Source organism: Lithobates pipiens, unplaced genomic scaffold (genome assembly GCF_037356315.1).
Source record: "Lithobates pipiens isolate NorthernLeopardFrog02 unplaced genomic scaffold, aLitPip1_a1.2 Scaffold_16, whole genome shotgun sequence".
Taxonomy (NCBI): Eukaryota; Metazoa; Chordata; class Amphibia; order Anura; family Ranidae; genus Lithobates; species Lithobates pipiens.
Window position 1 is genome coordinate 568,342,448 of NW_027507748.1, and position 25,305 is coordinate 568,367,752.

The following is a 25,305-nucleotide window of genomic DNA, read 5'->3' on the forward strand; positions in this document are numbered from 1 at the left end:
ACAAATGCTAAATTTAAAGTTTTGGCTATTGAAACCCACATTCTGAAGAATCATGGGCTTTCAGGCTCAGTAATTTCTACCTTGGTTAATGCAAGGAAGCCAGCTTCCAGAGTCATTTATGATAGAGTCTGGAAGGCATATGTCTCCTGGTGTGAATCCAGGGGTTGGCATCCCAGAAAGTATGTCATAGGCAGAATCTTTGCTTTTCTGCAAATGGGGTTAGAGATGAAACTGGCCTTGAGTATTATCAAGGACCAAGTCTCTGCCTTGTCGGTATTGTTTCAACGTCCACTTGTTTCGCATTCTTTTGTCTGAAGCTTTATACAGGGGATAACACGGCTTAATCCATCGGTTAGAGCTCCCCTGAATCCTTGGGACTTGGATTTAGTTCTGTCGGCATTACAGAAACAGCCTTTTGAGTCGATACGACATATTCCCTTGGTCCTTTTGACAAGGAAGCTAATTTTTCTGGTAGCCATTTCTTCTGCAAGAAGGGTTTTAGAATTGCGGCTCTTTCTTGTAAAGAGCCATAGTTAATCATTCATAGAGTAGTAATGCGTCCTCATCCTAGCTTTCTACCGAAGGTAATTTTAAGTTTTCATCTAAACCAGGATATCTGGTTCTGCCTTCATTTTTTCTAGATCCCTGTTCTACGGAAGAAAAGTCAATACATTTTCTGGATGTAGTGAGATTTGTCAAAACGGATGGAAGCGACTGCTCAGATCCCCAAATGGATGTTTTGTTTGCGTTGTCTGAAGGTCCTAAAAAGGACAGGCAATGTTGAAATCTATTATTGCTAAGTGGATTCGACAAGTAATTGTTCAAGCTTATGCTTTGAAGAGGAAATTTCCACCTTTTCAAATCACAGCGCACTCCACCAGGTCTGTTATTGCTTCATGGGCAGTGCATCACCAGGCCTCCATGGCTCAAATCTGCAAGGCTGCAACTTGGTCTTCAGTCCATACATTCACCAGATTCTATCAGGTGGATGTGAGAAGGCATGAGGATATCACCTTTGGGTGCAGTGTGCTGGAGGGAGCGGTACAAGGCCTTCAGGTCTGATTGCACCCTACTTTTGTTTGTGTCTCTCCTCAGATAGCATTGCCCTGGGACATCGTATCCAATAAATACTGTGGCTCTGTGTCCCATGATGTACGAAAAAGAAAATAGGATTTTTATTACAGCTTACCTGTAAAATCCTTTTCTTCGAATATATCACGGGACACAGAGGTCCCTCCCCTCTTCTAATCCACATATATTGCTTTGCTACAAAACTGAGGTACTCCCAGTAAGGGGAGGGGTTATATAGGGGGCTAAACTTCCTGTCTAGGGTGTGCCAGTGTCCATCACCTAGTGGCGCCTATATAACCCATTCAGTAAATACTGTGGAAAATACTCTAAGTATAAATCAAAGAAAATAATTTTACAGGTAAGCTGTTATAAAAATCCTATTTGTGGCTGAAAGGACAGGTCAGAGTCTAGGATTACACCTAGTACCCTAGCGTGAGGGGAAGAATTGATGGTTGCATTATTGTTTTTTATTTTGATTGAAAAGTCATGGAGGGGGGGCACGGGCAGGAGGGAATAATATTAGCTTGGTTTTAGAGAGATTGCATTTAAGGAAATGGTGCGACATCCATGCTGATATGTCAGTTAGTAAGTTAGTAATGCTAGAGGAGACTGAAGGATTGAGGTGAGGACGGAGTAGACAGTAGGAATGCATGTAAGCAGGTGCTTTATAGGGGATTACTTTATTATGTGTTCTTGTTTTTTTCTTCCTATTGTTTCTTTTGCCTGCTGTATTGTTGGTTATGTTGCCCTGCAGAGCCGGTGCCTCATGAGATTTAAGGGTTAACATTGCTGGTCAGGTTTTCGCAGGCTTTTTGGGTGGTACCACCTTCTGCTGGGGCAACTGTATAACTAGAGGGAAATGCCTTAAGAGGTGAGTTAGCTCCATGTATGGGAAGGGAATAGGAGCTGTGCTAAGTATAGGATTGCCATCTTGCTTGATATCACCCCTTGTTGGGAACCCAGTCAGTGTTACATGGGCATGGACTTATGCTTTCAATTAAGAACTTAAGGGACTCGATGGACTCTTTACTATTTATACAACTACCTCATTAGCTTTAACTTCAGCTGTCAGCAATGGTACAAATCATTGAAAAGTTATCTACAAATTAAATAAATAGATTTTTTTTTAATTTACAGCTTTATTAATGTGAAATGTGTAAATGAGACAGAGCTGTACCCTGCTGGGATCATTTGGGGTGTGGTTGTATTCCATCGTTTTTGTCTGCCTTGGAAGAAACATATATTATGGGATGGATGTCCATGTGGAGGGAGGGGGAACACCACCAGCACCCCTTCTGAAAAGCTTGAATACACCTGACCTGTGTTGCTATTGTCATTGGATAGTTTAACCCGCCCTGTTTCCAAGAGTGGGAGGGAAGTGTGTCTAAGGGATTTTGTTCTATTGTAACATGTGCTGGAAGAAAGGCAGTTGTGTGTTTTGCCAGCCCTGCAGCCTCCATCCAGAGAGCGGATTACCCTTGGCTGCATGCCATTTTGAGAGTGGATTACCCTTGGCTGTGTGCCATCCTGAGTGTGGATTAACCCTGTGATCACTTACTCTGTGAGTAGATCAAACTTTATTCTTATGTAATCAAAGCCGGAACACGGAATACCCCTACTTACCAGAACTCTGTTACTTCCTTTGTTTGGCCAGCCTGGCGCATATTACCCTTTATCAACATGGACTCTGCTACCCCGCTGTGCATTTATACTGTATTCCAGACTCTTGGTCTGCCCGGCTGTGATAGCTGCTACCTGGTTGTATGTTAACCTTGCTACCATTTAAAAAAAAAGCTTTCTGAGTGCTCCTACTCTCTGCGTGTGTCTGTTACACCTACATCTCCATTACAGTAAATATATGTTAATATAATATTCACTAACAAAACAAACAAAAAATAAGTTTTAATTGTTTATCATTTATAAAATAGACACAAACAAAAGAAAAAAATCAGGAAATTAATAATTAAATGGAGGAGAATAGAGAGTTAATTAAGGCTGATTAGAGTAAATTAAGGGTTATTAATGAATTAACAGAGGAACATTTGTTCATCCCTTTGATCTGCAGATGAAGAAACAGAAATATACAAAAAGAAACAATGTTTCCTTTTATTTTAGTGTTTCAGATCTGAGCAATGTTGTTAATAAACATTGCTGGCTGCTTTTTTTTTTTTGACAGCTCCAGTTACTGAATTTCTTTAACACTGGGGAGACCCACTGACAGCTCAAACAACCAAGCCGTAAAGTATCAGTTTCAGGTATCGGTGCATTTGCATGAGTACCGATACTTGCAAATATTTGGTATCAGCATCGTTACCGATACTAGTATCGCTGCAGCCCTACTTACAGATATTAGTTAGGAGTGAATGCATGCATGGCATCTCATATGTCTTATGTGCAGTGGAGCTAATTAGGAAAGACTACATTGCCATTGCTAATGACTACAGTACTGCCATCTAGGTGCATAAAGCAGCTAGTAAGTTGGGAAGCTGAGGTGGCTTGGCATAGATGATAGACGGTTCCAATAGTGAAGGAACTTGTGTGCTTAGGCTCCTTACCTAATGATCAATACCCCAGCCTTGGGTCCAATTCATGGTAAGGGCAATCTAGGGGCCTCTGTATTTTAAGGAAGATGGGTTGAGGCCTCAAGAAGAATAAGTACGGATTATGAACAGATTTAAGCTGCCTAAGATTTAAGTTTAACATATGTGTCACTGGGATGAGGTGATGGCTTACTGGTGGAGTCCAGTGCATGCTGTACAACACCAGTTCAGAAATGCATCACAAAAGAGAGAAATGTAATAGGAACTGTTTTCCATAGTGTACAGAGTATAAAGTGTCAAAGAACTGTGCCACCAATTACAAGGAGTTAACCATTGTCTGTGTGGAGAATTGCCTTAATACCATACCCATGTTTAGGTACGGGCCACAGTTAACCTCTAGGAGCACCAGCGAGCACACAATGGTGTATTGCATTAGTCAGCCCATTCAAAATAAATGGTCTGTAATGCTCATCAATGCATGAAAATATAGGTCCCGCTACATTTTTTTAGCATCACATTGCATTAAACATTGTAGTAAATTGTTTCTTAGCTGCATTCTGCAGGTATGGCATGGTACTATTCAAATAAATGGTACTGTGGCACACTAACAAGTGCAGTGTGCTTTAACATGTTTTGCATGAACTGCAAATACTGTAGTAGTGTAAATGGGCTATTACTTTAGATATTGCATGTGTGTTTTCCCATCTATAAGTGGATCAACTCTTTTATGACTTACATTTAAAATTTTTGTTTTCACAATTAACTTTCTTTGCATTGCTTTCTTAGTTATGTAGCACTACCCCTCCAAGAGCTGCTGAAGTCAGGGCTCCCCACTACTGCACAGCCAGTCACACATCATTTCCTTCTTTTTCCCTTAGTGGTGAACCTGCGTTGATCATGTGCAGATGCAGGTTACCACACATAGCGTGAAAGAGCCCTTAGGCAGGCCATACGCTATTTGAATCTTGGCCGGTTCTGCAGGAGCCAGCCAAGATTTAAACCATTAATGGGCAGGCTGAATGTACCAAGTTGATTGATTGATGAACTTTGGTACAACCAGCCTGCCAGATTTGCTTGTGATTATCGTAAGTGGCTGCTATAGCCCCTAGCGATAATCACTACCTTCTCCTAGCGGAGATTGGTTTCCCCGCCCCGGCCCCCCAGTGGGAGCAGACAGTGGTCCAGCAGGAGGGATTCCCACATCAACACTATCTGTGTTGATGGGGGAATCAAGCTAATTTCTTTCCTGCAACCCGTGGTTGCAGAAACGAAATTCACTCTGTGTATGGCAGGCCTTATTCTGCGTTCTGCAGTGTGCTTTAAGGGTATTTATGTGCAATATCTATGTAAATTTGGTGTTATTTGGTGGTGTTACACTAATATCTCATTGATTCCTTAAGCATTTTGTGAGAATGTCCCTTTGTATGTGAGGCATTTTGCACTTTGGCCTGTATTCTGCCTTACAGACTATCGCTGTACACTTTATTGGCATAAACCAGACCAGCTTCTCCAAGTTTCTAACTGAAGGCATTTATTGAACACAAGGGAACTTTCATCCCTTTCCTGGCCAATTTGGTGGCTGGCCTTATTCATTCTGGAGGCATGTCTAATCAGCTGGTGCCATAGATTGCACTCATACTGCACTTACACCAAATAGAAAAGAAAAACACTTTTATGATTCCTATGTGTACAAATCCCCCATTCTTAGAGAACAGGCCCAGGTAACTAGAACTTCATGATTGCCACATGTTATATACAAACACTTCATGTCAAAGGAAGCATCAATGCAAAGACATTCCAATAGCATAACAAATTTCTCTATGAGGCATTAGAGAATATCAAAGTGAAGCTGTATTTACTTTAAATCCTTTTTAGAGGATCGTGATTGGCTGATTTAAGTAAATATGGCTTCATAGTTTTAGAAAACATGTATGTACCTTTATTATTTTTTAATATATATTTAGATAAAAAGTTCAAAGACAATTTTCAAGGACCAACAAACAGACTGTGTTGGATATTTACCAAAACTGGAGAATGCAAAATCTGGTGAAACTCTGCTTAGAAACCAATTAGCTTCCATGTTTTTTTTTGTTTTTTTTCAAAGCTTAATTAAACAAACTGAAATTAGAAGCTGATTGGCTAAAATGCACAGCTGCTCCAGATTATGGAGATTATGCAGTTTTAGTAATCCCCCTGTATACTAATTAGGACCCTCTACATTCTCTACAATTTTGATTTTTAATTACCTACACAATCGCCAGAGATTCAAAAAAATATGCAGATACCATAAACTTAACACTCACTAAAGTTTGCCAGATTTACTTTTCCCTAGCATTACAATTACCACTACATATAGTGTGAATATTGCTGCACAATGTTGATGGATATGCAGCCAATCCTAGGGAATGTGCAATAAATTTGCAGAAACGTTATAGATATTTCACAAATGTCCTTTCTAAAGATCGCTTGTAAAATGGCAGTATCTGATTGATTGCTTTTCACTCAGTTCAATGACAGTTTAAAACAAAAGCTAATAGGAACTATAACCTTACCACTTAAAACTTCTTCATGTATTCTCTGGCACATAACCTACACAATCATATCCTTGATCTAGAACACCACAACTGTTCACAATACCTTTTCTTGTGCCCGAGAAAATCTTTTCTGGACATTTTTGGCAAAGATCCCTGCACCTCCTTGCTTGGCCTCTGCCATTGTTGTTTGCTAGCAGATGTGGTTTCCAAATGTACATATGAGAACGTCTGCAGCACTTCTGAGAAACATCAGCTCCTCCCAAGCTATGCTTTTTCCGCTGTAAGAGTTCTAAAACCACTTCACTTTTTTAGACACTTGTCTGCTTGTCTACTGTATATATCGTTGTAAATGCATATTACAAATAAAGACTTAGTAAAGCAAAGGGACATTCTCAAAGAAGAAACCTCCTTTAATCAAATGGATGATGAATTTTAGCTAAAAGAGCAAGGAAAGACCATAATTATAAAGCCTGGATAGCGGTGGTTTTAAAGAAAACCCAACACAAGTGGCATTATTCATATTGTAAAGCTCTGCGCAAACTGTTGGCGCTATATAAATCCGGAATAATAATAATTATGCAGGGCATTATTATAACTTTTGAGTTGACAGAATATTTGCTTCTTTATTTAGCTTAACTTACGCGCAGCCTGTTACTGACATCAACTGTTATTTAAAGTGTCTGATCAAAACAGTTCCCCAATGACTGGATATGACGTGTACTACACCAAGGAGATTACTTATGTTCTGAAACTGTATTGTGAAAGGACATATCCATGACTGATTCTATATAGCATGCTGCAACATCTGACAGGTTGGCCAGTAATTGGGGATGAAGCACTATTACATTGCCCAGTAGCTGTAAATAGTGATGGACGAACTTCCGATGGGACGTTTCGCGAACGCGGATCGCGAACGCGGTCGGTAGTTCGCGAACCGTAACGTTCGCGGCGGGCCCCATTTACTTCAATGGGAGGCGAACTTTGCAAACCTACAGGTCAAATTTGCAGCCACAAAATAATTAATAGCTGTGCAAACATAGTCCCGCCACATGGCCAATGACATAACACATGTATGAGGTGAATCTGGGATCGACAACTACAAGCATTCTTTTTTTAAATGGGAAATTGTTGTGACAATTCAGGACTGTGGAGCGCATGAAGGCGATGGAGGAGAGGGAAGGTCAGGGTAGGCAAAGAAGAGGGTGCAGGAGATCACCAGCAGCGTGACATACAGCAATGACACCTGCACCGTGATAGAGTCATCTGACACCAGCACCATGATAGGGAGCACTGACATCAGCAGCCTGACATGCAGCAATGACACCTGCACCGTGATAGAGTGTTCTGACACCAGCACCATGATAGAGAGCACTGACATCAGCAGCGTGACATAAAGCACTAACACGAGCACCGTGATATACAGCACTGACAGCAGCACCGGGATAGAGAGCACTGACATCAGCAGCGTGACATACAGCAATGACACCTGCACCGTGATAGAGTGATCTGACACCAGCACCGTGATAGAGAGCACTGAGATCAGCAGCGTGACATAAAGAACTAACACCAGCACCATGATATACAGCACTGACAGCAGCACCGTGATAGAGAGTACTGACATCAGCACCGTGATATACAGCACTGGCACCTGCACCGTAAGCAGCCCCAGGAGGAAGTCAGCATAGCACAGGGATGGTGGGAGCCCCTCATAATGAGCATAGCACAGGGATGGTGGGAGCCCCTCATAATGAGCATAGCACAGGGATGGTGGGAGCCCCTCATAATATGCACAGCAGAGGTACAGCCCCAGGAGGAAGTCAGCACAGCACAGGGATGGTGGGAGCCCCTCATAATAAGCAGCTCCAGGAGGATGTCAGCACAGCACAGGGATGGTGGGAGCCCCTCATAATAAGCAGCCCCAGGAGGAAGTCAGCACAGCACAGGGATGGTGGGAGCCCCTCATAATAAGCATAGCACAGGGATGGTGGGAGCCCCTCATAATATGCACAGCAGAGGTACAGCCCCAGGAGGAAGTCAGCACAGCACAGGGATGGTGGGAGCCCCTCATAATAAGCAGCCCCAGGAGGAAGTCAGCACAGCACAGGGATGGTGGGAGCCCCTCATAATAAGCAGCCCCAGTAGAAATATGACACCGCTCAACCTCTTCAAAGAGGAGGGTACGGGCATATAGTACGGTGTGCTTTTTTTGGACAAGGAAGTGAGCCAAATGAACAAAGAAGGTCTGTGTGCGCGATTAAAAAAATTGTTTATAGACATATACATGGTCTACTGGTCACATGTGTTGAATTCCTCCAAGATCCATGCCTCATTAATTTTTAGAAATGTGAGGTAGTTAACACTGTCGTGAGCTAGGCGAGTACGCTTATCGGTCACGAACTCCCCTGCTGCGCTGAACGTCCTTTCGGACAGGACACTGGACGAGGGGCAAGCCAACAGTTCAATTGCAAATTGGGCAAGCTCTGGCCAGAGGTCAAGCCTGCCCACCCAGTAGTCCAGGGGTTCATCACTCCTCAGAGCGTCCACATCGGCCGTTAACCTGATGTAGTCGGACACCTGACGGTCTAGGCGTTCCCTGATGCTGGATCCGGATGACACCTGTCGATGGGTCGGCTGAAAGAATGACCTCATATCCGAAGTCACTAACGCATCTTCAAACCGGCCTCTTCTTGCAGGCGCTGTTGGATTGGTACCCGCAACTCCTTCTCTGGGAGTGGGAATTGCTCCTCTGCCAGCGCACGCAAAAGCAGAATGCAGCATTTCTCGAAGCAAGGCCTAGAAGTGCTCCATTCTGACAGCCCTCTGTGACGGCGGTAACATTTCCGCCATTTTGTGTTTGTACTGGGGGTCTAAGTACGTTGCCACCCAGTACTGGTCCTTGACCCTTATGCTTTTTATACGGGGGTCCCTATTAAAACACTGGAGCATGAAGGCCCCCATTTGCACTAAAGTGGAAGTGGTGTGGTGGCCTGGCTCCTGCTCATCATCCAGGATAATGTCGTCCTCTTCATTCTCCTCTCCCCATCCACGCACAACAACAGGGATCCCAGAAAGGTTTAAAGCATGCTCTTCTTGCTCCTCCTCATCCGCCCCGGCACCATCCTCCTCTGACTCCTCTTCAGACTCCTGTTGTTCACTTGTCTCAGATAGAGTAGCCCCCCTGTGAATTCATCCAGCATTGCGACTTCCTCATCTTCCCGCTCCTGCTCCTCCACAGCTTGATCAATGACATGACGCAATGCACGCTCCATAAAGAAGGCATAAGGTACCATGTCACTGATGGCGCCATGGCTGCGACTGACCAGTTTGGTGATCTCCTGAAATGGGCCGAGATTTTCCTTGCCTGCCGCAAGATGTCCTGGACCCCAGGGTATTTGACAATGAATCGCTGCACAACCAAGTTTCAGAAGTGTGCCATGCATGGCACGTGCTTGATTTTGCCCTGTTTCAATGCGCTAAGCAGATTGGCACCGTTGTCACACACCACTTTACCAACTGTCAAATTGAGCGGTGTTAGCCACTGATCTGCCTGTGAACGCAAAGCTGAAAGGAGTGCCGGGCCAGTGTGACTCTTGGCTTCCAGGCACAACAGACGCAGCACGGCATGGCAACGTCTCACCTGGCATGTCGAATAGGTTCTGGGGAGCTTGGGCGGCGCAGCGGAAGAGACGCTAGCAGCGGAAAAGGAGGAGTCAGCCGAGGAGGAGAGGGAGGAGGATGGAGTAGGAGGAGGAGGAGAAGAAGGGCCAGGCCTGCATGCAATCCGTGGCGGTAAAACCAAATCTACACGGGTGCCACGGGTTACATGCTTGACGGCCGTCAGAAGTTTCACCCAGTGGGCAGTAAAAGTGATATACCTTCCCTGCCCGTGTTTGCTAGACCACGTGTCTGTGGTCAGATGTATCTTGGCACCGACACTGTGTGCCAGGGATACATTCACTTGCCACTGAACATGGCCATATAGCTCTGGGATGCCCTTCTGTGAGAAATACTTCCTTCCTGGGACCTTCCATTGTGGTGTTCCAATGGCCACAAATTTGCGAAAGGCCTCCGAGTCCATCAGTTTATATGGCAGTAGTTGGCGGGCTATGAGTTCTGACAAGCCAGCCGTCAACCGTTGGGCAAGAGGGTTAACCGGCGTCATCATTTTTTTATGCTCGAACATTAGGCCCACGGAAGCCTGCCTTTTTGCAGAAAAACGTGAGCTTGGCGTGATGGAAGGTGGAGTGGAGGACAATTGTGAGGAGAGAGGAGAAGGAGAAGTAGAAGACGAGGCTGGACGGTGAGAGCCTGGAGTGTGGCTTTTTGTGTTCCGTTGCTCCCACTGGGCTCGGTGATGGCTGCTCATGTGCCTTCTTAAGCCGGTCGTCCCTAGGTGAGTGTTGGGCTTACCGCGACTAATGCGTTGACTGCAAAGATTGCAGATGGCAACGCTATTGTCAGCAGCGGACACGTTAAAAAAAGCCCACACAGCGGAGCCATGTGCCGGTGTCCTGAGAGCGCCAGATGTGATCGTACTTGGTCGATGACTCGCTCCTGATACATTTGCAGTCTGCTTTGTCCCTCCTGTGCAATGTAAGTTATTCCTGCTTCTCCTCCCTATCTGCTGGTCCATATCTCCCTCTGAACTCCCCTCATCTTCCTCTCTTGTGGGCACCCACGTGACATCACTAGACACGTCATCATCGATGTCACCTTCCCCACCGCTATAAGTAGAGATCTCGGAGTAGGCAGTAACACCGGGGACCAACCTCCTCCTTGGGCTGATCTGGGTACTGTCGTCAGACTGCTGAGTAGCGGTTGTTGCTACCTCCTCTTCCTGATCCATTACCAAGAGTGGCTGCACATCAGAAATGTCTTGATATGGATCGGAAAATAATTCCTGTGACTCAAGCGGAAGGTATGTGGTGGTGGTGGTGTTGTTGGTGGTAGTGTCTTTGGGGGTGCACATAGAAGAGGGTGCAGATCGAGAGGATGAGGAGGGTGCAGAAGAGTAAGGCCGCGTACACACGGGCGGATTGTCTGCCCAACTAAGTTCGTCAGACAATCCGACAGACAGTCCGTTCAACTTTTGAATGAACGGACTTGACCACACACGATGAACAGACAGTCCGCTGAAAGCTTGTGCGATGACGTGTACAGCACGTACGACGGGACTAGAAATACGACGTCCAATACACTGCAATGCAACCTTCGGCGTGTAAATCCTTTCTGAGCATGCGCCATACTTAGTCCGTCCAACTTGCCTACACACGAGCGGACTGTCCGCTGAAACCAAGTTTGGACGGACAAAATTACGGAAATTCCGAAAGACTTAGTCCGTCAGACTGTCCGCTGAAAAAGTCCGCTGAAGCCCACACACGAGCGGATTGTCCACTGAAACACGGTTCAGCGGACTAAGTTGGGCAGACAATCCGCCCGTGTGTACGCGGCCTAAGGCTGAGTGAGCCACTCAACCAAGTCTGGTGCGTCCTTTAAAGTAATTGAACGCACCTTCTGCAACTTCCCACTTTGGCTCAAGCCTGTTGCTCCTGCCCTACCCCTACCACCCCTGCGGAAGGGCCTGCCTCTTCCCCTGCCTGTCATTTTTTAAATTGACCCTGTGACAAAACTCTCAGTCCCTATACTGATAAAGGACTGCTGCAGTATAGGGCAGCGGTCAGCAGTAGTGCACCTCAACCCTATGTATTGTGGACCTATACCAGTCCTTACGGAATAGCAGACTGTACCCCACTCAACCCTATGTACTGTAGCACCCTAGACCTTACCAGTCCTTATAAGGACCTTTGTGTAACAAGTAGGTTGTGACTGATTAGCAGACTGTACGTCAGTCCCCATACTGATGAAGGACTGCTGCAGTATAGGGCAGCGGTCAGCAGTAGTGCACCTCAACCCTATGTATTGTGGACCTATACCAGTCCTTATGGAATAGCAGACTGTACCTCACTCAACCCTATGTACTGTAGCACCCTAGACCAAGTTACCAGTCCTTATAAGGACCTTTGTGGAACAAGTAGGTTGTGACTGATTAGCAGACTGTACGTCAGTCCCTATACTGATGAAGGACTGCTGCAGTATAGGGCAGCGGTCAGCAGTAGTGCACCTCAACCCTGTGTATTGTGGACCTATACCAGTCCTTATGGAATAGCAGACTGTACCTCACTCAACCCTATGTACTGTAGCACCCTAGACCTTACCAGTCCTTATAAGGACCTTTGTGGAACAAGTAGGTTGTGACTGATTAGCAGACTATACGTCAGTCTCTATACTGATGAAGGACTGCTGCAGTATAGGGCAGCGGTCAGCAGTAGTGCACCTCAACCCTATGTATTGTGGACCTATACCAGTCCTTACGGAATAGCAGACTGTACCTCACTCAACCCTATGTACTGTAGCACCCTAGACCAAGTTACCAGTCCTTATAAGGACCTTTGTGGAACAAGTAGGTTGTGACTGATTAGCAGACTGTACGTCAGTCCCCATACTGATGAAGGACTGCTGCAGTATAGGGCAGCGGTCAGCAGTAGTGCACCTCAACCCTATGTATTGTGGACCTATACCAGTCCTTATGGAATAGCAGACTGTACCTCACTCAACCCTATGTACTGCAGCACCCTAGACCAAGTTACCAGTCCTTATAAGGACCTTTGTGGAACAAGTAGGTTGTGAATGATTAGCAGACTGCAGCAGAAGGGCAGCAGTCAAGTATAATATTCTTTCTATATTTGGAAGAAAGAATATTATACGTGTACAAGCCTATTACCATACCAGTCCTGAAAAGAACCTTTGTGGACCTAATAGTAACAGCTACTGATTAAACTGACCCTCACTGCCTCACACACAGCTTCCTGCCTGTCCCTATATAAACTGACAAAACAGAGGCTGCTGGAACAATAACTTGAATAGCACTTTTGTGGACCTAATAGTAACAGATAATGATTAAACTGACTGTCCCTGCAGCACACAACATCCTGTCCCTTTCTCTACACTGACAAAAGACACTCAGGCTGCTGCAATAATCACTAGCACAGCACTGCCTGAAACCTATATCCTGAACTACACCTAACACCTATACCAGTCCTGAAAATAACTTTTGTGTACCAAATAGCTAGCGATTTGGGTGACTGCAATCTCTACCTGCTCCAAACAGCAACCTCTCCCTATAGTGACGGAAGAAAGAATGTAAAATGGCCGCCGGATCGGGACTATTTATAAGTTAGGGGGAATGTCCAAGTGTCCATGTGCTGTAATGTCTCAATTGGCTGTCCTGTACCCCATGATGGATGTGTCATCATAGGTCCAAGTTCTTTTACACAGTAAACACGGAAGTCCGCCGGGCGAACGGCGGCAATAGCCTGCCGATCGGGCGGACAGCGAACAGCCGAAATTCGCCGCGAAACGACCGCCGGGCGAACCGTTCGGCCATCACTAGCTGTAAACTTTTCAGTCAACAACTGTTTGAAATTATGGATCATTTAGATTTGGGACTGAGCAGTTCTTCATCATGTATACTGGGACATATGTGTGGTTGCTAATATGGGGATATATATGGTGAATAATGATGTAAGATGTAAAAAGATGTGTCACTTTTGTGAGTCCTATATACAGTATTTCACAAAAGTGAGTACACCCCTCACATTTTTGTAAATATTTAATTATATCTTTTCATGTGACAACACTGAAGAAATTACACTTTTCTACAATGTAAAGTAGTGAGTGTACAGCTTGTATAACAGTGTACATTTGATGTCCCCTTAAAATACCTCACATCTATCAATGTCTAAACTTCTGGCAACTAAAGTGAGTACACACCTGAGTGAAAATGTCCACATTGGGTCCAATTAGCCATGTTCCGCAACTTTCTGCCTGAAAACGATACACTCAGGTATGAATGCAGCCTAAAGGAGCACAATATGACGATAGACAAAGACCAGGCATTCTTGAAAGATGTGCTGTAATCTGATGAAACAAAGATAAAGTTGTTTAGCCACAGTAAAGGTATACATACTTGGCATAAATACAACATTTATAGAAAATAGAAGAACCTCATAATAACCATGAACCATGGTGGTGAAAATTTTATAGTTTTTGGTTGCTTTCCTGCTTTGGGGCCTAGGAATCTTGCAGCCAACAATGAATTCTGCATCATATCAATGTGTGCTTAATGAGAAATGTATAATTAAAAGTTGAACTGGAAATGGATCTTTACATAATATAATGTTTTGAAGCACAATAGCAAATCTGTCAAATGGCACAATAAAAATGGAGGGCTATGAACCTGTCTAGTGAAAGCCCTGATTTAAATGCCATTGATTTGTAGTAGGGGGATTAGAAATGGACCGCTCATGCAAGGAACCAACCAACATCTTGCAACTGAAGGAATTGAGTATGGGGTTGCGGTCAAGAAATTCACCCAGTTAAAGAGGAAGTAAACCCTGGTGGGTTTTACTTCCTGTTTATTTCCCTGCAAAGGTAAAGCATAATGGGCTACTATGCATCGCATAGTAGCCCATTATGTGTCACTTACCTGACACTGAAGCCCACGCTGTCGTGTTTGTCCCCATGAGCAGGGAGCTCCCATCTTCACCCCTCTTCCTTCCGGGGCCGCAAACTCCGGCTCTGTGACTGGCCAGAGTCGCGTGATGTCACTCCCACACATGCGCACGTGAGCCGCCAGTCACGGCATGACACCTATTTGAAGTGGCACGATGTGCCCCTTCTAAAGGGAGCACACGCCGATGACATCAGCGCATGCACCGTAGAAAACCGTGGAGGTTTAGGAGATATTTCAAGCACCTACAGGTAAGCCTTAATATAGGCTTACCTGTAGGTAAAAGTGGTTGTACAGAGTGTACAACCACTTTAATGTCAGTGACTAGTTGGTAGTTATGCAAACACCTACAAGTCATTTCTGCTAAAGAGTAAATACCAGCTTCTGAAGTCATGTCTACTTACTTTTTCCACAGTACAGCATTATATCCATTGAGTTTTTTTAATATATATTAGGAATTATATAAAAGCATCAACAATTTCTATGTGGTGTTCCTAAGCCTGGAATTAAGCTTTATTATTTGTAGAAGCATAGTGTGTATAATTTGCATTCACACTTCTTGAACTAGAAAACCATACAGTCAGGGACCATGTCATTGCACAAGTGTTGTAAAACCACTGTGACATATCTAAATGTTAAATTCTCACTTGAAACCAATTAAGCGTTTTATTAATTTAGACACATAGGATTCAAACACATTCTTACAGAGATGCACGTACACTCATGTATATGGGCGCTGATACACCCACAAATATCCTGGGTAATTCTTTTTGTAGTCCATTACCAAATAAATATTTTCACATAAAATGCATTTGACATATACAGTACACTTACAAAGAATTGTTGTTAGGTAGTTATACTGTACTGGGGATTATGGGAACAGATTCCCACAGATTAGTACAAGGCAGCTTCTGGCAGGGGCCAGCACAGAGGCAGGTGGAGACAAAGAGGTGCAGGCACTAGGAAAGAATGGATGGGTGACAGTCAGGAAGGGTAGAGGGGGAAGTGTTAGGGAGGCCGATCCAGGCCTGAAGCATCCCAATAAGTATGCTCCTTTGAGTGACATTGGTGGTGGCACAACATTGTAAAGCCTCACAGATACTCTATTGTTGAGTGCAGGAACGGGCCCTGCTGTGAAATATTAGAGCAAATATTGTAAGTACATGCCCCTGTTATACAGGGGCAGAAGAATTGGGCCTTAGGCGGTGGTGGTGGCGGTTGTGGCACAACACTGTAAAGCTTCACAGATACTCTTGTTAAGCACAGGAACAGTCCCTGTTGTGAAATATTAGAGCAAATATTGTAATTTCCTGCCCCTGTTAAACAGGGGCAGAAAATTGGGCCTTAGTCACTGGTGGTGGTGCCACAACACTGCAACCCCTCACAGATACTCTAATTGAGCGCAGGAATGAGCCCTGCTGTTAAATATTTGATCAAACATTTTAATTACACGCCCCTGTTAAACGGGGCAGAAAAATTGGGTCTTAGGCAGTGGTGGTGGTGCCACAACACTGCAACCTCTCACAGATACTCTAGACACAAAACCAATTTTTTCCTCGGTTGGGACTTTAGTTTAGGCAGTAGTCTCAAAAATTATTAACAAAAAGAAATTTTTTTTTTATTATTATTACATAGTACAAAACAATATACATACGGGGATGCACAATGATTAATAGAGAGTACAACAAATTCCAGTGTTTTTTGAGCAGCATAATGGGGATGAAGGCACCCACGTTGTCGATCGCAGAACAATGCTGAAACCGACAAAGGCCCGACGCGTTTCAAGGTTGTTTAAAAGTGTTAAACCTTTTCCTCAGGGGCTCATGATGCATTACATTCCCATCTATGGACATTACAAAAGAGAAAAAGACCATAGGCAGCAATAAATAAACAATATTCTAATATAGATACAATTTGTGATAAAGAAACAAATTAGATTATAACATATAATCTACCCAGATATTGTTGTGCGTTGCTATTTATAGGGCATCCAAATTGCTAAAACCTGGTGGAGAGATGTCTGCCAAACAGGACCCAGACAGCGACCCACCGATGGCGGCCGCAGGTGCACAATAAAAACAGCCAAAACAAACTGTGCAAACTGCAAATAATTGTGGTATGGCCAGGCGGTTCTATGGTCAAGAAGAAAAAAATCAAAACACAGCCCATCAGAGACATAACCCCTGATTGGAAAAGTTACCAATCCAGACTTTTCAGCCATGTGACTACATAAATGGTTATACCCTAATACCTATCAAAATTCCTCACACAAAGGTGCTGGATTCAGCTATCCATCCCAAAAGTCCATCCCTCCCTTCTCCCAGCTGTTACTGATCTAACGATCAACCGATGGGGTTAAAAGGGAATACACGCTTGCCCAGTCTCATGCTGGTGTGTGCATCAGACAGACAGCGTGGCTTCAGCTCTCAATATACAAGTATACAGTCCACTCTCTCTCTGTGCTAATTGCTTTGGAATTATCGGGAGGATTTGATTATATGGTCCATATACACTGACCTTATATAAGGACATGGATATAGTGGGAAATCCCTGCAATATTATAATCATATATACCATTGTTGTACTATGATGGGGATTTTTTCAGTACTCTATTTTCCAATATATCAGTTTTTTTTATGCTTTCCCCTGCACTGACCCTTTATAGGGACATGAGTATAGTGGGAAATCCCTGTAATATTAAATCATATACCAATGTTGTACTATGATGGGGATTTTTTCTGGACTCTATTTTCTAATATATGTCTTTTTACGTTTTCCCTTGTGTTCCTTCCTCTCTCTGTATTTGCTAGTTTAGTGGATACCTCTGGAGACCATTATCTCTACTTTTGGGATGGATGGCTGAATCCAGCACCTTTGTGTGAGAAATTTTGATAGGTATGGCATTCGGGTATAACCATTTATGTAGTCACATGGCTGATAAATCTGGATTGGTAACTTTTCCAATCAGGGTTTATGTCTCTGATGGGCTGTGTTTTGATTTTTTTCTTCTTGACCATAGAACCGCCTGGCCATACCACAATTATCTGCAGGGTGGGATTCGCAGTTTGTTTTGGCTGTTTTTATTGTGCACCTCCGGCCGCCATCGGTGGGTCGCGGTCTGGGTCCTGTTCGGCAGACATCTCTCCACCAGGTTTTAGCAATTTGGATGCCCTATGAATAGCAACGCACAACAATATCTGGGTAGATTATATGTTATAATCTAATTTGTTTCTTTATCACAAATTGTACCTATATTAGAATATTGTTTATTGTATATTGTTTATTTATTGCTGCCTATGGTCTTTTTCTCTTTTGTAATGTCCATAGATGGGAATGTAATGCATCATGAGCCCCTGAGGAAAAGGTTTAACACTTTTGAACAACCTTGAAATGCATCGGGCCTTTGTTGGTTTCAGCATTGTTCTGTGATCGACAACGTGGGTGCCTTCATCCCCATTATGCTGCTCTAGAAACACTGGAATTTGTTGTACTCTCTATTAATTATTGTGCATCCGCATATGTATATTGTTTTGTACTATGTAATAAAAATTATTTTTTTAATTTCTTTTTGTTAATAATCTTTGAGACTACTGCCTAAACTAAAGTCCCAACCGAAGAAAAAATTGGTTTTGTGTCTAATGTATTAGGGATGTGGGCAGTCAGTCTCTTTCCACACAGTTTTATGCACGTCTATTCTCACAGATACTCTAGTTGAGTGCAAGAACGAGCCCTGCTGTTAAATATTTGATCAGAAATTATAATTATATGCCCCTGTTAAACAGAACAAAATTGGGCCTTAGGCACCGGTGGTGGTGCCCTGAAACAAAAATTTTCTTAGAAGCTATCAACATGAACATTTAGGAGGAATAGGATAGTCACTCAGCATAACAGGATAGTCACTCAGCATAGGCAGTCTTCAAGGGATCTCACATTCATAGAAAAATGAATCTGTTACATCAGCATCAGGTGCTTTGTAGTTGGTGATCCATGACTGATTCATTTTTTATGAAGGTGAACCGAGTCTGTGGACAGGCACACTCTGTGATCAGTTACAAAGCCTCCAGCAGCACTGAATGTGCGTTCAGAAAGAACCATGGATGCAGGACAGGCCACTAGCTCAATTGCATATTGTGCAAGCTCTGGCCAGTGATCCATCCTCAAGAACCAGTAACCCAGTGTATTTTCGGTTGGAAAGGTCTCCAAGTCTGATTTTGCCCCTAGGTATTCCTGCACCATGTAAATCAGACGCTGGCGATGGTTACCGGAACCGATCAGACCTTGGGGCAGTGGACTAAAGAATTGTCTGAATGCATCAGTCAGACAGCCACCTTCTCCACCACTCCTTCTGTGACTGACCAACGCCTCAGCAACACGTTGTCCAGGAGGACCAGGAAATTGTAACCTCCCAGGCTCTGGAAACACATTGCACAAACCTTTCTGCAAGGCCTCCCGAAGATGTTTCATCCTCTGCTCCCTCTGCGAAGGCTGGATAAGTTCCACAACCTTACCTTTGTAACGTGGATCAAGAAGGGTTGCCAGCCAGTAATGATCCCTCTCCTTAATACCACGAATCCGAGAGTCCTTTCACAGGCTTTGCAGGATCAGGAAGGCCATACAGCGAAGGTTTGTTGAGGCATTGGAGTCCTCTGAGTTACTAAGGATGACTTGATCCACAGCCACCTCCTCCCAGCCACGTAGAAGTCCATGGGTTTCTGGGGACTGAAAAAGATCCTTTGAAGACTGCTGCTGATGTTGAGTGCTAGGCTCCACCTCCATGCTGACACAATCCTCATTCTCCTCCTCCTCTTCCTGTGTGATTGGCAGGCCCGGGGGAATAATGTCTGGGTAAAGGGGGCCTTGAGAGGTAAGGAAATCCTCCTCTTCCTCCCTCTGTTCTGCCTCAAGTGCCCTATCCCTTATTCCACAAAGTGTGTGCTCCAACAGAAAGACAAGAGGGACAGTATCACTGATGCATGCACTGTCCTTGTGGCCTCCTCAAATGGTGACAGGACAGTGCATGCATCCTTGATCAGTAGCCACTGGCATGGTGAAAAAAACCCAAGCTCCACTGACCCTGTCCTGGTGCCATACTCCCACAGGAACTCGTTGATGGCCTTCTGCTGCATGTGCAGCTGCTGCAGCATTGCCAATGTTGAATTTCACCTGGTAGGCATGTCACAAATGAAGCGGTTCTTGGGCAGGTTGCATTCCTTTTGAGGGTCAGCCAGCCGAGCACTGACATATGACTGGCAGAAATGCCAACAGACTTTCCTGGCCTTCCTCAGGAGATCCTGTAAGCCCGGGTACCTGTACAAGAAACGCCGCACCACCAAATTAAGGATGTGGGCCAAACAGGGAACATGGGTGAAGTGTCCCTGTCGGAGGGCGGAGAGGAAGTTGGTGCCATTATCGCAAACCACCATTCCTGGCTGAAGCTGGCATGGCATCAACCACCTCTGAGTCTGCCCTGCAGAACTGACAGAATCTCTGCCCCAGTGTGGCTCCCGTCCCCTAAGCAGACCAACTCAAGCACCGCATGGCATCTTTTTGCCTGAGTGCTTGCATAGCCCCTTGAACACCTACGTAGCACCGCTGGTTCTGAGGACAAATCTGTAGAGGAAGAGGCCATGGAGGAAGAAGAAGAGGAGGGGGTGGAGGAGAGAGGTGTGGCAGAATCACTACTACTAGCATTTTGGAGGCGTGGTGGCAGAACAGGCGCCAACAATACTGCACCCTGTTTTGCATCCTTCCCAGCTGCCAGCAGAGTTACCAAGTGTGCCGTGAAAGAAAGGTAGCCTTCCTGTCCATGCCTGCTGGACCATGAGTCAGCGGTAGTATGCACCTTACAAATAGACGACTTATTAATTTAAATCAAGGGTGGCCAACCCGCGGCTCTCAAGCCGCATGCGGCTCTTTGATCGGTTTCCTGAGGCTCTTGCTTTCGGGCTGGGCCGATGGTTCAGTGGGCTGGTTTAGTGACAGGCAGCCCGAGTCTCTGCACTCCTCCGCTCCTCCCACACATCAACAGCCAATCAGCATGTAGTGTCCCCAGCCCGCCACATTTGAATACATAGGCGCTGGAGTGAGGCTGAAGGGGGGCAGAGGAAGGAGAAACAAGCTGTATCTGAAGCCGATGAGATACAAAAAGGTATGACCACAAGTGTGCAGGTTACTGATCTGTCCTCCCTTCTCCCTCTGTCTTGCTCTGTACTTTTTTTTTTTTTTTTTTTAATAACTGTTTCACCTGAACACTGATAAGATCTGCTCAGCACATTCTCTGTCTATTGATAGTGTGACACACGGCTGGCTGTTAACCATTTCAGCTTCTTTTCACTTATTTATCCAGAGCTCTGTGTGTGCTGCATGCTTTCTGTGATGTTTTTTGGAAGAATTTACTGCTAGTTCAGGCTAGAAGACCCATTAACCTCCCTGGCGGTACGATTATTTCGGATTTTAAGTGCTAAAAGCGGTACCATTATTTTGCATGAAAATTTGGCGTTTTATATTGTAGTCCTGCAATTCTTAGGAATAACTCTCTTAAATCTGTCCAAACCAGAGTCTAGCAGACATCCCGGGTATGATAAAGTTTGAAAAATTAAATCATAAATTATAATATAATAAATAATTATAAATAATTGTACCAAATAATAATATAACAATAATAAAAATTATTCAATAATGTAATCAAATCAAAAACACTGAAATTTGCTCAGTTGCAGAATTGTCACTGTCATTACTTTTCAGTATTTGATGACGGATCTCCCCACAAATTGCTATCGCTCAATTCTGCGAGTGATTCTAATTTATTATCGCTGTTTTCTAGCTGGTCTAAAACCATTTTTGATGTACAGTGACAGTTTTGGTTGCTATGGGCAATCTCCAGTTTCCAGGCATAAAGAACAGTTTTTATTATATAAAACTGCATGCAGGACACTGGGCAGAGCACTAGGGACAACGGGGATGTGAAATATTTACATACAGCAATGTAATCTGTAAGATTACATTATACTGTATGTTTACTGTTTGTTTCACTTTTTGAATTTGGCGCCGTTCTCCGTCCCCGTGCGTCGCAACGCTCGCAGGGCACGGAGATCGGCGATGTGATGCATCGAGCGAGACACGGCTCGCTCGTACAGCGGGGAGACAACGCTGGATCCGAGGGAGAAGGTAAGTAAACCTCCTCCTGGATCCAGCGATGCAGTCCCGAGTCTGACTCGGGGATACCGCTCTTGGTATAAAAAATCCACCCCGAGTCAGACTCGGGAATACCGTCAGGGGGGTTAACTGTTTATTGTTATTCTGACCAGTTCACTGTTTGTAAGACAATTTGTATTTTGGAAATTAGATGAGCTGCTGTCTTCTGTCACATGGATGTACTTTCAAAGGAAGATTACTGACTTGATGAAAATGACTGGCCTGTGGTCTTTGTAGTGTTAAAACAGTGTGTGACATTTACAATAAATCCAGCTGAGCAAAAGTATGCGTGTATGAGGAAGGGATGGGGTGATGTTCATGTGTGCCCATGCGTATGATGTGGCTCTTTGCGGTAACTCGGTAAAAAATGTGGCTCTTGGTCTTAGTCTGGTTGGCCACCCCTGATTTAAATGAATAAAGTCCTTCGTGTACTGTGATAATACAACCAATCCAACTGTGTAATCTCAGTCACCATCCATCTTCTAATAAGTGATCGTCAAGTGTCACCAAAAAAACAGGCCCAAATCGTGCCACCACCAACTAGTAGAATGGCCACTCACCAGATGTCATCACACAGTAAGCCTTCGGTTCATTCAACGGATAACCAATCCACAGTGTACTTCTCCCGCAAGCAATTCTTCATTATCCGTATGTACACACTAAGCTTTTTCTAAGTGTAACAAATAATCGTCTAGAGGGGAAAATTAGTTAACTAATTAATGGGTATAATATATAGAGGAGTGAGTGTAAACAACAGGAGTAAGGGCACAGGTGCCCTATAACAAGATGGTGGCATTCAACTTCCGGTCGGGCGGCAGTGAATGCTGTTGTTATGATCCAAAGGGGGCCTGGATAACATGTTTAAGATGAGCTGGTCCACATTAATAAGAGGAAATACTATTATTAAATATAGAGGGGCATTTGATTATATAAAAAATAAAGGTTAAACATACACTTCCAGAAGCAAAATGGCGGTGATGTAATTTCCGGTAATCCCTGACAGGTAATTGGGAGTACTATAAAATGAGGGGTTGGGAGGGGTCCCACAGCTTCCTGACGACGCTGAACTACGAAACACATAGAAGCTGTGGGAGACTTACTGTCCTTGATCGGCTGGGAACAGGTTGGCTTAGTGGAGAAAGGAGTTTATCATCTGTGGAATACCCCGGGCACACCCGATCCCATGCTGTTTTTTATATAGCTGGATAAGCTTGGTGTCGGCTATGAGACACATTGAAATGTAAGTGCAATATGTTTTTATTGATTTCCTAATCAACCACTTGCTTACTGGGCACTTAAACCCCCCTCCTGCCCAGACCAATTTTCAGCTTTCAGCGCTGATGCACTTTGAATGACAATTGCACGGCCATACAACACTGTACCCAAATTAAATTTTTATCATTTTTTTCCCCACAAATAGAGCTTTCTTTTGGTGGTATTTAATTACAGCTGGGAGTTTTATTTTTTGCTAAACAAACAAAAAAAGATGCAAAAAAAAAAATCATGTTTAATAGTTTGTTATAAAATTTTGCAAACAGGTCATTTTTCTCCTTCATTGAAGTGCGCTGATGAGGCAGCACTGGTGGGCACTGATAGGCTGCACTGGTGGGCACTGATAGGCTGCACTGGTGGGCACTGATAGGCATAGTTAAGGCGGCACTAATAGGCACAGATAAGGTGGCACCGATAGGCACAGATAAGGCAGTACTGATGGGCACAGATAAGGCGGCACTGATGGGCAAAGATGGGCACAGATAAGATGGCACGGATGGGTGGCACGGATGGGTGGCACGGATGGGTGGCACTAAGGGGCACTGATAGGTGGCTCTGATAGGTGGCACTGCTGGGCACTGATGGGCGGCACTGATGGGCACTGGTAGATGACACTGATGGGCATGGATATGTGGCACTAGGGTGCAGCACTGTTGTTGAGGCAGATTGTGGGCACTGATGGGTGGCACTGTGGGCACTGATGGGTGGCACTGTGGACACTGATGGGTGGCACTATGGACACTGATGGGTGGCACTGATGGGGGGCACTTTTTAATTACTGAGGTGGCACAGGCAGGGGCCAGGTGGGCACTGGTAAGCTGGCCGTGATCGGGACTGATGTCCCGATCACGGCCGCCGGTGATCGGCTCTTTGACAGCGCGAGGAGGAAAAATAGACGATTACCGGCTCCGTTGTATCACATGATCAGCTGTCATTGGCTGACAGCTGATCATGTGGTAAGGGGTCGGAATCGACCCCTTGCTTCAATCCGTGATCAGGCGAGTCTCATAGACTCGCTGATCACAGAGCACGCCACGCGCGCCCCTCAGGGGGTGCGCAGACCGCTCGTGCACGGGACGACGTCAATAGACGTAGTCCCGGCAAAGGAGGTCCGCGCTGTAGCCGTCATTTGGCTATAGCACGAATCTCTAGTGGTTAAAGGTGAAATGGTTTTACACTATATTGGTTCTATTTGATTTTTGTATGAACATACGGATAAAGAGGAATTGCTAGCGGGAGAAGTACACTGTGGATTGGTTATCCGTTGAATGAACCGAAGGCTTACTGTGTGATGACATCTGGTGAGTGGCCATTCTACTAGGTGGTGGTGGCACGATTCGGGCCTGTTTTTTTGGTGACACTTGACGATCACTTATTAGAAGATGGATGGTGACTGAGATTCTCTGATTAAATTTACTTTATTACAAATTCATAACTATTAAATGTAATATAATTTACACAGTACGGAATGTGTCTAATACACACTTATGGGCAGGATCAAGAACTGTTGAAAGAATTGTTCAATCAGAACAGGCACAGACAGGGAGGATACACCAGGAATGGCCTGCAGTCAGATATAGGCTTGGCTAGACTGGAATGCAGTGGATATATATATATATATATATATATATATATATATATATATGTAGGAGACTGTATATATATTTAATGCACTGCAGCTCACTGAATAACCTGCCTGACAGAAGTATATTAGAAACAGTACAACACCAGGAATGGCCTGCAGTGAGATCTAACTATACTGGATACAGTGTATATATATATATATATATATATATATATATATATATATATATATATATATATATATACACACACATATATATATATATATATATATATATATATATATATATATATATATATATATATATATACTAAATACACTGCAGCTAACTGAATCACCTGCCTGCTCAATCTAAATGAAATCTCGGTCAATGCCAGCAACACTACACAGGGCCAACATGCAGGCAACCTTATATAGTATGAGGTGTGCACTTTACCCCCTGAGCCATAATTGGTCAAAGTCACCATCAGTGTTCTGCTTAAGTTATATTGCTTTAAGTAATCAGTTTATTACACTGTCTATAATTGCTCTTGTCTAAGG

The 25,305-nt window shown here is 44.2% G+C and overlaps 1 protein-coding gene across 4 annotated transcripts in view; it reads right to left on the reverse strand.

Annotated features, from left to right (window-relative positions):
• BIN2 (bridging integrator 2) overlaps positions 1-6,393 on the reverse strand; it is a 117,822-nt gene extending 111,429 nt beyond the window's left edge. For 3 of the 4 annotated variants that reach the window (XM_077483691.1, XM_077483690.1, XM_077483689.1), the window contains exon 1: positions 6,249-6,393. In XM_077483691.1, the coding sequence (XP_077339817.1) occupies positions 6,249-6,326 (78 nt within the window). In that variant the 5' untranslated portion in view covers positions 6,327-6,393. Of the gene's footprint in view, positions 1-6,163 lie in introns of all 4 variants that reach the window. The other variant, XM_077483692.1, reaches the window with a different exon arrangement.
• Between the last annotated feature and the right edge of the window lie 18,912 nt (positions 6,394-25,305).